General features: G+C 39.6%; 1 protein-coding gene across 3 annotated transcripts in view; it reads right to left on the reverse strand.

Moving 5' to 3' along the window:
• Positions 1 to 13,495, reverse strand: part of RAB3GAP2 (RAB3 GTPase activating non-catalytic protein subunit 2) — a 65,353-nt gene that overhangs the window by 21,261 nt on the left and 30,597 nt on the right. For all 3 annotated transcript variants that reach the window (XM_089529341.1, XM_089529342.1, XM_089529343.1), the window contains 5 exons: positions 11,629 to 11,711; positions 7,745 to 7,809; positions 6,850 to 6,940; positions 1,706 to 1,833; positions 260 to 473 (listed from right to left, as the gene is read on the reverse strand). In XM_089529341.1, coding sequence (XP_089385467.1) covers positions 260 to 473; positions 1,706 to 1,833; positions 6,850 to 6,940; positions 7,745 to 7,809; positions 11,629 to 11,711 — 581 coding nt within the window. The remainder of the gene's footprint in view (positions 1 to 259; positions 474 to 1,705; positions 1,834 to 6,849; positions 6,941 to 7,744; positions 7,810 to 11,628; positions 11,712 to 13,495) is intronic.

Genomic DNA, 13,495 nt, shown 5'->3' on the forward strand with positions numbered 1-13,495 from the left:
TAATATTTTATCTTGAAATTTGAATCTATTGCTTCATGTTCTAGACTCTGGAGCAACAGAAAACAAGCTCACTCCATCTTCCACTTGGCATCCCTCCAAGTATTTAAATATGGCTATCATATAACCTCTCAGTCTCCTCTTCTCTAATTTAAACATATCCAGCTCTAATCACTGGATGCCTCCTTCTCCATCTAGAGAACAGGGTATGTACAGTGATGATCCCACAGCCAAGAGTGTATCCTTCATGAAAGGCTCATACCTAAAGCCACGTATTCACTCTCCTCTAGCTTCTTCACATTAATCACATCCTTTTCATAATCCAAGTATTCCAAGAAAGTTTTCACAGGCAGCACACCATCTTTATCATCCGCAAAATGAACAGAAGGTTGGGTGTTCTGTTGCTTGTAATTCTCCAGTAACATCTGAAGCCTAGCAAACTCTTCATCCTCTAATCTGAGTAATTTAGCCAGGTCCTTAAAAGGAATAAATTAAACATTTAACGGTAAGAACTACATACATCCCAGAAATGCTAATGTAAGATTCCATGCCACACAGTTTTTCTAACAGGGCTGATACAAAACATTTTGCCAACCTGAGCAACTCTATTTTGCTGCATAATTTGAGATTCATCTCCGGCCTAGACTATCCATCACAATGTGACAGAAGAATCTGGGATGACACAACTTGCAGTACAATCACTTTGTATCACATGCTACTTTATTGAAGTTCCTTTAAAAATATGATACCCTCACATTACTTTGGCAGTTGAAACAACCATGACTTTAATACATAATTGACTATTTGACCTCAAGCAAAGGTGCTTGAGAAACCATTTTTTAAATATATTCTTTTCTTGCAATGCCCATCTCATGCATAAATAAACAATAACACAATGCCACTATACTGATTAAATCCATAGGCACAACTCAAAACACCCATCAAACTGACTGCTAACTACCAGGAAACGGCTTTAAAATGTTTTACTAGGTTTAATTTACAGCTTTCTGTGACAGAAACCTCATTGTGTCATACCGTACTTTACCAACTTTAGATAAGGAAAAAAATGTTCATTACACAAAAAGCATGTATATTAGTGCATGAATTGACAAACTGCTGATTCTCATAACAGTGAAATCTCTTATATGGAAACATATGACATTTTATCCCCATACAGACATTTACAGTATATGCTGAGCTAGGAAAAGTTATTCTTTTGCACTACAGTTCCCAGAATCCTGTGGCCAGCTCCCAGAAGAAGCTCATATTTTGTGGCTGCTGCAAAGCCCTTGCTGAATGACCAAAAAGGTAATTTTTCCAAGTTCTGGTTTCTGTCTATGAAACGCATAAAGCAACAAGCTCTCGCTACACATTATGGGCAAAAATTAAAGCAGTATGCATTTGGGTATCTTTATTATTAGTAGTATTAGAAATCTGGCTCCCCTGATACAGAATAGCACAAACCCCAATCACTTTAAAAAAAACAGCAACAGCAATTTAGGCAACAGCTTGAGATTTTATTAAATGTTGCTTAGGACACTTATATTTTTTTAAAAGACGATGGCTTTGTCCATATAGTTTCTTCTGTGTTTGTTCTCTCTCTCTCTCTCTCTCTGTGTGTGTGTGTGTGTGTGTGTATCACTCAATCACACACACCAAGGAGTGATTCATAATTTTATTTCACAAAATCATATTTTCCATTACTCACGTTATCAGATGGTACTGTTTCAGACTCTACGGTCAGAGAATTTAGCTTGTTTACTGACTCATGAAGATGCAACAGTTTCAGTTTGTTTGCACAAAACTGGAGAAGTCCTTCATCAATACAATCTACCTCTGGAGGGAGAAAGTGGTGAGGGGAGGAAATAAAGAAGCATATTAGTCTCACTGACTGTTTAATGGAGCTGCAAAATCTTTCTGTGGCTACATTTAACTCCGTGTTAAGCAATATTTCCAGTGCACAAATGCTTACATGAGGATCATGTTTTATCCAGTTATAGTCTGGTAGAATTCTGCCTATAGGCAAAAGAAGTGTCAGCTTCTCTATTATCAAGTACAAATTATGCCAGGAGGCAGCCAGCAGTCTATGACAATTGTGGGATCCAACCAAACTATGAATTCACAGATGGTCACTCAAAGAACCAGAATTACAGGTAAGTAACCTGTTCTTTGTAATCTCTGTGAATCACACAAATGGGCAACTGGCAAGCTAACTCACCCTGAGGCAGGATCCATGTCAATCCAATAATGAAGAAAGCACTGCCCATCCAAACAAACCATCTCCTCTGGATCAAACATCAAGCCTCTTAATGGGAAATGGATGTAGAGGGTTGTCACTCTACATACGTCAGGCAATGGAACACCACTCACAAATGCCATGGAAGTGGACAATGCTCTAGCAGAATGAGCCTGAAAACCAGCAGACCTGGGAGACAAGCCAACTCATATGCCAACATAAGTGTCTTCACAACCCACTTAGCAAATGTTAGAAACCATATCTGAACACCCATCTTGACTCCAGAATAACCTACAAAGAGTCTTGGGGTTTTTTGTTTGCTTGCTTTTTCCAAAAAAAGGCCATTTTTTTACATAGGAGGCCAGTGCTCTCCGTGCATCCAGACAGTGCAGTGTTCTCTCTAAAGGAATACTAGTATTTTGTAGGAAAGTTGGCAGAACAAATTTTTGCTGCAATGGAAAGCTGAAATAACTTTTGGTAAAAAGGAAGTATCAAGTCTTGATACCATCTTTGTCCAATGAAAAATTAGAAAGAAATCGTTAGCTGTGAGTGCTGCTAATTCCTCCACTCTCTTGGTCACAGAAATTGGAAGAGACCACAAGGGCCAGCCAGTCCAATCAACCCCCTGCCACGCAGGAATAAACAATCAAAGTACTCCTGACAGCCTCTGTTTAAAACCCTCCAAAGGTAGCGACTCCATCAAACTCCAAGGCACTCTCAACAGCTCTTGCTGTCATGAAGTTCTTCTTAATGTTTAGGTGGAATCTGTTTTTCTGTAGTTTGAATCCATTGCTCCATGTCCTGGAGCAAACAAGCTTGCTTCATTCTCAATGACATCTCTTCAAATATTTAAACATGGCAATCCTGTCATCTCTTAAGCTTCTTTCCTATTATTATTATTATTATTATTATTATTATTATTATTATTAATATTCTGCTTAATCACTTGGAATCCAAGCAGATTACAACAATAAAAGTGGATCCCTTAGGCTAAAATGCACCCACCCCTTATAGGGTATGGTTTCCAGCCCTTTCACCATTTTTAAATTCTCCTCTGGACATGTTTCAGGTGGTCTATATGCTTCTTGAATTGTGGTGTCCAGAAATGGACATAGTTTTCCAGTGAGGTCTGACCAAAGCAGGGTGGAGTGTTACGATTACTTCCCTTGATCTAGATGCTATATCCCTGTAGATGCAGCTTAGAATCTCACTGGCTTTTTAGCTGCTGAATCACACTCGACTCATGTGCAGCTTGTGATCTACTAAGACTACTAGGTCCCTTTCATATGTCAAGCCAAGTGTCACCTATCCTATGTCTGGGCATTTCATTTTTGTTGCCTACATGTAGCACCTTAACTGTTGAAATTCATTTTGATTATTTTTGGCCCAGCTTTCTAATCACCACCAGGAAAGCTATTTTCAGGTAAGAAGTCACAAGTCAGTAGTCACCAAAGGTTCAAAGGGTGGATTCACTGCTTGCAACAAAACCAAAGGGACCATGTTGAAACTCTAACAGGTAACATGGGATAGAGATGTTGCAGACACTTTAAAAAGTGCTTTATCAGTCACCAGTAAAGAGAGATCCTTTTACTGGAGCCAGACAAGAATTAAGAGCAGCCAGGTACACCTTCATGGAGGCGTACAAGAGTCCTTCCTCCTTGAGAGGTAACAAAACATCTAACACATACACTAGAGAAAAAGTATTCACATCATGCCGTGAATGTTTTATAAAAGTTGAAAACCTATTTCACTTTTCCTAATATGAATGCAAAGTACAGTAGATGGTTTCCTAGAGGCCTACAGCACCTTTAATCCTGGGAGGTCCCTACTATCCACACCATGAGGTGTAACGATGCCAAATCTGGATAAAATACTGCACCTCCCCTTCATCCTGAGACAGAAAAACCACACTGCTGGCTTCATGTTCTACTTACTGTTCATCATTACACATAGCCAGGCATATCTACAAAGAGCAACTGCTGCAGACATAACCTCTGATGAGCAGCAAGCAACATAGTGAAATGTAGATCTGATTTGTGGCTAACCTATGTGTTACTGTCTGCAGAAGAGTTTCCACATGTCCCTGAGCTTGAGGAAAAACATGTAATAAAGGCTCCATCTTCTCCCATAAGTTACTGATATCCTGCCTTACAGGCCAGATAGTTGCTCACTCTAATTAAACAAGGCAGCCGAAGAGTAGAACCACCTGCCCATTAAATCCAGCTTCTTTCTCTCTTTGTCAGGAAGTGCAGGATGGGCAGACTTCTGCCCCTTTAGTTTGTGATGGTTCCACAATCACAGAATTTAGAGCTGGGCACTGACAAGGAAATCCATTCCATCTTCCTGCAATCTCTAGAGATTCTTAGTTCTTCTTTAAGCAGGAGGCATGAACGAAGGCTTAAGACCCCATACATGGGAGAACTGTGGATTGACCCCAGCCCTAATGGCTGGCATGTTGAATCCATTTCAGTGTGTATGACTTTCTGACTTTCACAAGGCTTGCACAGAACAAAAAACTGGAAAGCACATATTCACAATAGAAGAGTAAAAGAAAACGAGGTCCCATGTGCTGTTGACGGTCTAAAAACCTTATTATTGTTCTCAGAGGGGCAGGATACAAATAAATGTTATCATCATCATCATCATCATCATCTTTAAAAGCCCAATGCGTTTCGGCCTTGTCATCAATTGGCCTTCTTCAGAGGCTATTATAAAATAAATAGAAGTACAGGTAGAGTGGATTTTGAAATTCAAAACTTTTGTACCGGGGGTTTGAATGAAGATTTGAAAATACAATGCCTTATATAAAAATTGGGAATAAACGGCTAAAAAAATTCAACATTGCATCAGCTAGATAGAACTGAGCTGAGTAACTTTATGGACAGATTGCATCATGTATCTTCTCACTGGTTCTCTTCAATGATGCTACAGTGGGCCCTCGCCTTATGCGGGGATCCGTTCCGGATCCCTCCGCATAAGGCGAATTCCGCCTATGCACGGTGGCGCGGTGGCAAGCGGGGCGCGCACGCCCATTCAATTGAATGGGACGCGCCGCCCCTTCCGCCCCGTGCGCGCCCTGTGGCTTGAGCGCGTATGCTAAAGCCACATAAGGCACGCCCGCGTATGGCGCAGGCTCGCTGTACTTCAAAAATCCATAAATATGAATTACTAGTGTTAGTCCTTTCCTTCTAATACTACGAGTATCCACTTTGTTGAGAGTGCAGACTGAAACTCCAGAAATTTCTGGTAATAGTTATGTATATGATAATATGGATAATAGATGCTATTTGATTGTAAGGAAATTATGTTTTTGAAGGTGGTTTATGTGTTTTCCCACTATCACAACTACAATAAATATTCTTTTATTTTATAATAGCTCCTGAAGAAGGCCAAGAGGTGACAATTAGAAACATGTTGGGCTTTTTAAGATAATAAAGTTTTTTGACTATCAACAGCGTGTGGGACCTCATTTCCTTTTATTCTCACAGGGCTTGCAATGGCACTGGGGTCAACATCAGTAAGACCTCTGGGACTGTAGGCTCTGGAATGATCAGAACTGAAGCTGATGTGATAGAAATTGGAGCCAGTCGCTGAGGACACCGATCAGATCTCATTAGCTCCAAAGGAAAATCTTGAGCCTTAATCTTGCCAGATGTTTTTCCTTCTTTTTAGTTTTCACATCCAATGTGCCTTGGGGTGATGCTGTTTACGTGTGGCCTTCTTGATGATTTTGGTTAAATGGTAGCACTGGGTTAAGCGGTAGCACTGGGACCAATGCTTGGGTCCAAAGTGGAGATCCAGTAATTCAGTAAAATAGCAGACTGGAAAGGGGAATTGAACAGAGGACTATCATATCATCTACGAGGAGATTGGAAACCAAAGACTGCTATTTACCATGAAGATTCCTGCCTGTCTACAAACAAGGCACCTCAAGTGTACCCTGTGATGGGTGAGCTAAATTGGACAACTGCTTGCTAGAGAAGGGCACCAGCCTGCCCTTTCTTTTCCAGCAGTTATCCTCCTTTTTCTTTCTTTTTGAGAGATAACCTCCAATGACTATTCATAGTGCTGTAATTTATTTTCTCCCATTAGCCTACAACTATTAGTATTAAACAAAAATCTGGGGACACATGATGCCTTTTAGAAACACCTAAACCCATCATTTCATAAGCTTCCTTCCCAACAGAGAAGGAAGTAATTTCCCAAATTCCTTGCAAAGCTGTGCATGTTACTTTAGTATGAAATTCAGCCACCATTCCATTAAAAGCTGAAACAGGTTTCACAAATGAAAGCAATCAAGATTTCAATTGCCAGCTTATTCTGCAGATTTTTTATCCATAGATTCAAGCATCCATGGCTTGAAAATATTTTAAAAATATACAAATGCCCATAGGCAAACCTTGATTTTGCCGTCTTATATAAGGGACACCGTTTTATGCCATTATATTTAATAGGATGTGAGCACTCACATATTTTGGTATCCATGGGGGGGGGGGGGGTGTCCTGGAACCAAAAGCCAGCAGTTACCAAGGGCCCACTGTATTTTCTTTGCTCCATTTTGGTTATCCATGAATTCTGGAACAGGACAGAGAGTTATGGAGATAACTTTCCCTTACCTTGATTTTTTAAGGTATCCATCAATGTTTGTGTGATGTTTGTCAGAGAAGATAGTGGCAAGCGCTCATTTGCCAGGATACTTTCCAAAGCCTATCAATAAAACAGACCACAAACAGTATTTCTCATCACTTTCCTCCTACAATGAAAAAATGAATACAGGTGGTTCCATAATGGTAAAACAGTTTCCAGTCTTATTCAGATTTGCATTCTCTTGAATTGGAGAGCTTCACTTGACATCAGATGGAACCATGTTGTCATGGAGGAACAGTATTGTAAAGAAAAAGATACCCATAAAATTAGCCTGATGTTTTTATGTTTTTTCTTACTGTAGAAATTACTCAAATCTCACAAGTGAGATTTAAAAGTTCCTGTAAGTCCAATTAGAACCATTACAAAACAACATTTTTCAAAGTGTCGCTTAGTCCTAATTACAGGTAGGCTGCCAAAAGAAATGGCTTCTCACCTTAAACATAAAAAATGCCTTGCTCATGGCAAGAAAGAGTATCATTCAGTAGGAGTCTATATGCTCTGCATGATGGAAAACTGAACAACCCATAACTCTTACAGTCTGTTTCTAATTTAAACAAGCAAATTATTTAGTCATAAGGAATGGCTTCTGTCTATTTATTTTTTAGTTCTACTTTAGACATCCTCCAATGAGCTCAAGGCAACACATACAAGCAAGTATACTTTATTAGCCACCCTGGAAAGTAAAGTTAGTCTGAGAAAGGTTGACTGGCTCAAAATCAACCCATGAGGTTCACTTGGAACGTGAACCTAGGTCTCCCTAATCCTAATACAGCACTCCAAACACTACACTGAAGTTATGATAAACCAGTTATCTAATTCTGATTCAAAGGCAGCAATCTACAAAACAAAGCTGTGTTTAATTACCTGTTTCTTAGTAGCAGGATATTTAATATCAAGAATTAATTCCTTCATTTCAGCCTCAATCACATCTGGAATGAAAGATGATAAATATGTATTACCAAAGAAGATTAGGAAAAGCAATTCAATTAGCTCTAATTAGAGTTTCAATTTAGGTACCAGGAACTCCAATGTTTAAAAGAATTTCCTCCACTGATCCATAAGTACAAGCAGAGTACCAGTTTCTTACCACCAAGGGGAAATGCATTATAGTCAGCTACTTCCAGCTCACTGACCTAAAATGTCATGACTTTGCTGCTGGGACCCTGCACACTCGATATAGCGTTTCTTCCAGTTAGGACACATGTCAACCTAGTTCAAGCCTAGAACTAAATATGACTTACTGATATTCCCTTTTCTGAAAGGCTGTCTTTCTTCTTTGGGTTGCTCAAGGTTCAGGGTGGGCATAAACTATCTACTGGTTAACAGACCCAATAACACGTTCTTCAAACAATCTGATAGGCCTTGGGATGTTTGCTTACCAGGCTTCATGTTAACCTTCAGAAAATCTTGCAGCATTGGGATTTTGTAAATGCTGTCATAACTAACACAAGGTATAACACAGGAAAACAATAAAGTACACTGGCGTAAAGAAAGTGTGGCCTATGAACTATGTGCAGCTTCCTTTGGCCCCAAGGGAACAAGAGTTTCTTTCCAATGTCCTCTGGGGGACATGGAGACATTTTTACCAGGTTTTTGTCCCCTCCAGGCCATTTTAGGCCCAGCAGAGGCCTTTTTTAAAGTGACTTCCTGGTCACCTCTTGTAAAAATGGCATGGCAAAAATCCCCCCCCCCCCAAACTCTCTACTGGGCCGTTTACAGGAGAAACATTTTACATTTTCTTGTGGGGTTGTGTGGCATTGGGGAGTGTGGCCCTCCAATGTTTTCTGGGGGCTAATGTTGCTCCTAGTCTCTGACAGCTGCTCACTCATGGAGCAGAGTGATATACAGTGGACCCTTGCTTTACATACGGGATCCGTTCCAGACCCCCCACACATAAAGCGAATTCCGTGCATGCTCAAGCCCCATTTAGATGAATGGGATGCGCTCCTGTGTGCAATGCAGTGCACGTGCCACAGGCAGATGTGCCATCCATCTAAATGGGGCTTCACATCGGTGTGACCACACACGACTGCGTATGGGAAGCCTGCATATGGGGTGGGTCAATTGTACACATATCCACTGGAATACATATATATGTATTCATCAGAAGCCAGCTAGCATCTACAGTTGCTGGCTGCAACACTAGGATGCTGTCAAACTCAAGAAGTAACCACACCACTGAAAGCTCTCCAATGCCACCTTTTAGTAGAATAGCAAAAAAATGACCTATCTAATCCTGTGCTTTGGCAAATATTTTGTTTTCCCATAATTATTTGCATACAGTCTTGGAATTATTTTCAATAAAGTCTGTCATCATTTTTGAACCATTCTAGAGACTGTGATCTCTGTCAAATAATTGTCTTTATCCAAATGCATCCATCCAATCCCTTTGCACACACATGCATGAACAAACATACAAAATCCTTTTTCACACAAAGAAATTAACGATGAAACAAACAAGTGGCCCTAGGTGGAACTTTTGTATGACTTTTCCATGAGGATAGGTTTTGAATATGCAGTGGTAGTATTATTTGAAGCAAGAATTAAGCAATTGGGGCCTAAATCTTTACTGCTGGCATGGGAAAGTTTACACGTAAATTGCACTTTCAATGGAATGTAGCATCACTCACTCAAAAAACAGATAATGAGAGAGAGCCATGTTGAAAAGAAAGTTAGTGAGGTGAGACAAATTAAGAGAGACTTGAGTTCGCAACCCGCAAACATTCTGAGAGGCTTTCAAGGGCACAGCAAGAAGATGTATTTCTCTATGCTGCTTGCCAGACCCATGCCTGATGCATAGAACAGTAACCTGGATTGTTTGCTATGATTTGTTTTGCAGGTTTTGTCAGAATGCATTGCATTCATGGCTTGATTCCAAACTAGAGTTTTAACATAAAAACTGCTAGCTCAAATTCACTTTGTTAAAACAAAAATAATGCTGGTAACACATAGGACAAAAAGCCCCGTTATTAAGTATATTTCTAGTCTCTTAATTATACTTTTATTTGGTCCCTTTTCAAGAATGTGTGACAGGACAACATACAAGGGTCAAGTTCAACTAATCAAAGTTCCCCCCCCCCCCCGCTCCAATATATTCATCTCAAGAACAGACTCAGTGAACACAGAGCAGTTTGACAATAGAACCAGTTACTCAGGCCTGTTACAGACTGCCCAAATAAAGCTGCTTCGGGTCTCTTTGGAGGTATGCTGTTTAAATGATGCATGCATCCTAAGAATCCGGAAGCCTTAGAGAGGTGATGGGATCTCTTTTTCTGGATATCTTTAAAAAGAGGCTGGACAGCTACCTGCTGGAAACACTCTAACTGGAGCGGCTGCATCAAGCAGAGGGTTGGACACTATGGTCTATGAGGCTCCTTCCAATTCTATAGTTCTACGATTCTGTGATTCCATGATTCTTCATTGAAAATGTGGCCTGTGTTCACTACAACAGCCCTAGGACAATTGTTCTACAATAATTTAATCTGTCCTAAAAAGAATCACATTTAACCTATGTGTTCTTTAATAAACAGTACAATGAAGGATAATGACAGCAGAAATAACTGTTTGATAAACTGTTAGGATTTTTCCCCTGTTTTGTTTATTTCATACTCTTTCCTCTAAAAGAATATTCTATTGACTGTATTTGTTTTTAGAGAATACCATTTTAAACTTATGTTACAGCTGTAAGCTGTCTCCAAAAATTAGGGGGAATAAGCCTACATAAACTATTCTACAGAATCTATACTACATTGAAGTGTAATATCTATTTTACTACAGTTCATAGGCCCCCTAAATGCTTTACTTACCAAATAAGCCAACTACGTCTCTATGAAATTTTACTGTTCCTATTTTTCAATCATTCTTTCCTTAAAATGTGACTCATGTACCAACTGACATATAATTCACAATACGCCTATTTTAACAAGAATTTTGTTCTTGACGTTCTGCTGAAGCCTACAGTAGCAGTTTCAAGTCACATCAAGTAACAGCCAGAGTCACATTTTTCAGAATTACAGCTCCATAAATTACACTGAACTCAATGGAAGCAGAGTACAGTGGGCCCTTCGTATATGCTGTGGTTTGGTCCCATGACCTACGTGGATACCCAAATCTGTGGATGTTCAAGTCTCATTATATACAATGACATAGTGAAATGGGTCACTTATATAAAATAATTGTTATTTATTTATATTCCGCTTAATCTCAGTGGATTACAACAGTAAAAAACATACAGTTAAAAAGAGATGCATTAAAATTCCAAGATCCCCAATCCTCTCTCCAAACATAAAAACATGATCAAAAGCAAAATGAAGATTTGCTTTTTTGGAATTAAAAGAAAAAATATTTTCAAGCCATGGTTGCAGAATCCAATAACCACTGGATTTGGATCATTCAAATGTTACACCATGTGATAGTTATCAAAACACAGAACTGTTACACAACAGAAGCTGGGAGAATGTTTGCATACTGCATTCCACAAAGTTTGGCCTAATATCACAAACTGTCCATGTCTGCAGACTCTTCTTATGGGGAACAATTTTTCAAACAATTCAGTTCTAAACTGATAGAAAATAAGGTAAATAATGCTTTTCAAGGGTTTCTGGCATCATTTTGCACTGCACCAACCCACTTTTTATCAAATTCTAAATAATCTCATAAACTGTACCAGGGTCATTTTTGATCTGTGATGTATGTACCCCCAAAAGGACATCATATTTTGATCCCAACACAGAAAAAAGGAAGCCTACCCAGCTTTAGTGTTTTAGCTTTCAGCAAGGCCGACAGCTTCTTCACTAGATGCATATCCTTTGCTCGCTCACTCTTCTTATCACTGGAAGATGTTTAAGGATAAACACAGTATGAATGCAACAATGCGGATGAACTCAAGTGATGGAGTAGATCATACAACCCTTAAACACATTTAAAAGCAAAAAGTCAATATTATAGCAATGGGAAAGTGGAGAGAGACGAGACAGGAAATGCCTTTCCACATGAAGGCTCCTACAGTACAGAATTCTATTTTCAGCAGTAACCAAGCAAGGACCTCTAAAAATCCACAAGTACAGTATAAGAATCGTACAACTTCCCCTTTTTTCTGATCTTCAAAGGTCTCCTCCCTTTCAGTGTCAGTCTGGTAGTGTTCACTGATTATATAAAGGGTGATTAAAAGTAAAGCTGTTCTTATTCACTTTTGCACAATCCTTTTTTAATCACCCTGTAGAGCTTGAGTCTCCCTTATCTGAAATGCTTGGGAGCAAAAATATTTTGAATTTTGAAATATTTGCATATCCATAATACAATCTCTTCTAAATGAGACCCAAGTCTAAACATGAAATTCATTTATGTTTTGTATATACCTTATACATATAGCCTGAAGGTATTTTATGCACAATATTTTTAATAATTGTGTGCATGAAACAAAGTCTGTGTACAGTGAACCATCAGAAAGCAAAAGTATCACTATCTCTGTCACCTAAGTGGACAACTTCAGATTCTGGAGTATTTTGCATTTCATTATTCTGGATAATGGATATTCAACCTATATATTTAAATGACTAGATAAGCTCTCCCAGTGGGGAAGTTGTCAGCCTTAGCTATGATGTTACTCAGTAACATTTACTGAGTTCACAGAAGAAACACTGGGGGAAAAGTTACATTACTTCATATTAGTGACAGAGGCCATACCCTGTAACTACCTGTTGACAGTCATGTAAAATCATAGAATCGTAGAGTTGAAAGAGACCACAAGGGCCATCCAGTCCAACCCCCTGCCATGCAGGAACTCTCAATCAAAGCATCCCCACAGATGGCCATCAAGCGTCCGTTTAAGGACCTCTAAGGAAGGAGACTCCACTACACTCCCAGGGGAGTGTGTTCCACTGTCAAACAGCCCTTACTGTCAGGAAGTTCCTCCTAATATTGAGGTGGAATCTCTTTTCCTGTAGGTTGCATCCATTGTTCTGGGTCCTGTTCTCTGGAGCAGCAGAAAACAAGCTTGCTCCCTCCTCAATATGACATCCCTTCAAATATTTAAACAGGGCTATCATATCACCTCTTAACCTTCTCTTCTCCAGGCTAAACATGCCCAGCTCCCTAAGTCGTTCCTCACAGGACATGGCTTCCAGATCCTTCACCATTTTAGTCGCCCTCCTTTGGACATGCTCCAGTTTTTCAACATCCTTTTTGAATTGTTGTGCCCAGAACTGAACACAGTATTCCAGGTGGGACCTAACCAAAGCAGAATAGAGCAGCACTATTACTTCCCATGATCTAGACACTGTACCGCTATTGATGCAGCCTAGAATGGTATTGGCCTTGTTAGCTGTTGCATTGCACTGTTAACTCATGTTCAATTTGTGGCCTACTTGGACTCCTAGATCCCTTTCACATGTAGTCTCATTCAGCCAGGTGCCCCCCATCCTATATCTGTGCATTTCATTTTTCCGCCATAAGTGCACTACGTTATATTTCTCCGTGTTGAATTTCATTTTGTTAGCTTTGGCCCAACTTTCTAATCTATTCAGGTCATTTTGAATTTTGATCCTATCCTCTGGGGTATTTACTACTGGGGTATCTGTTGGGGTAACCACACTTCAAACAATACCAAGAGTAGCA

This window comes from Sceloporus occidentalis, unplaced genomic scaffold (assembly GCF_023333645.1).
Source record: "Sceloporus occidentalis isolate IW3139 unplaced genomic scaffold, rSceOcc1.0.p SCAF_6, whole genome shotgun sequence".
Classification (NCBI taxonomy): domain Eukaryota; kingdom Metazoa; phylum Chordata; class Lepidosauria; order Squamata; family Phrynosomatidae; genus Sceloporus; species Sceloporus occidentalis.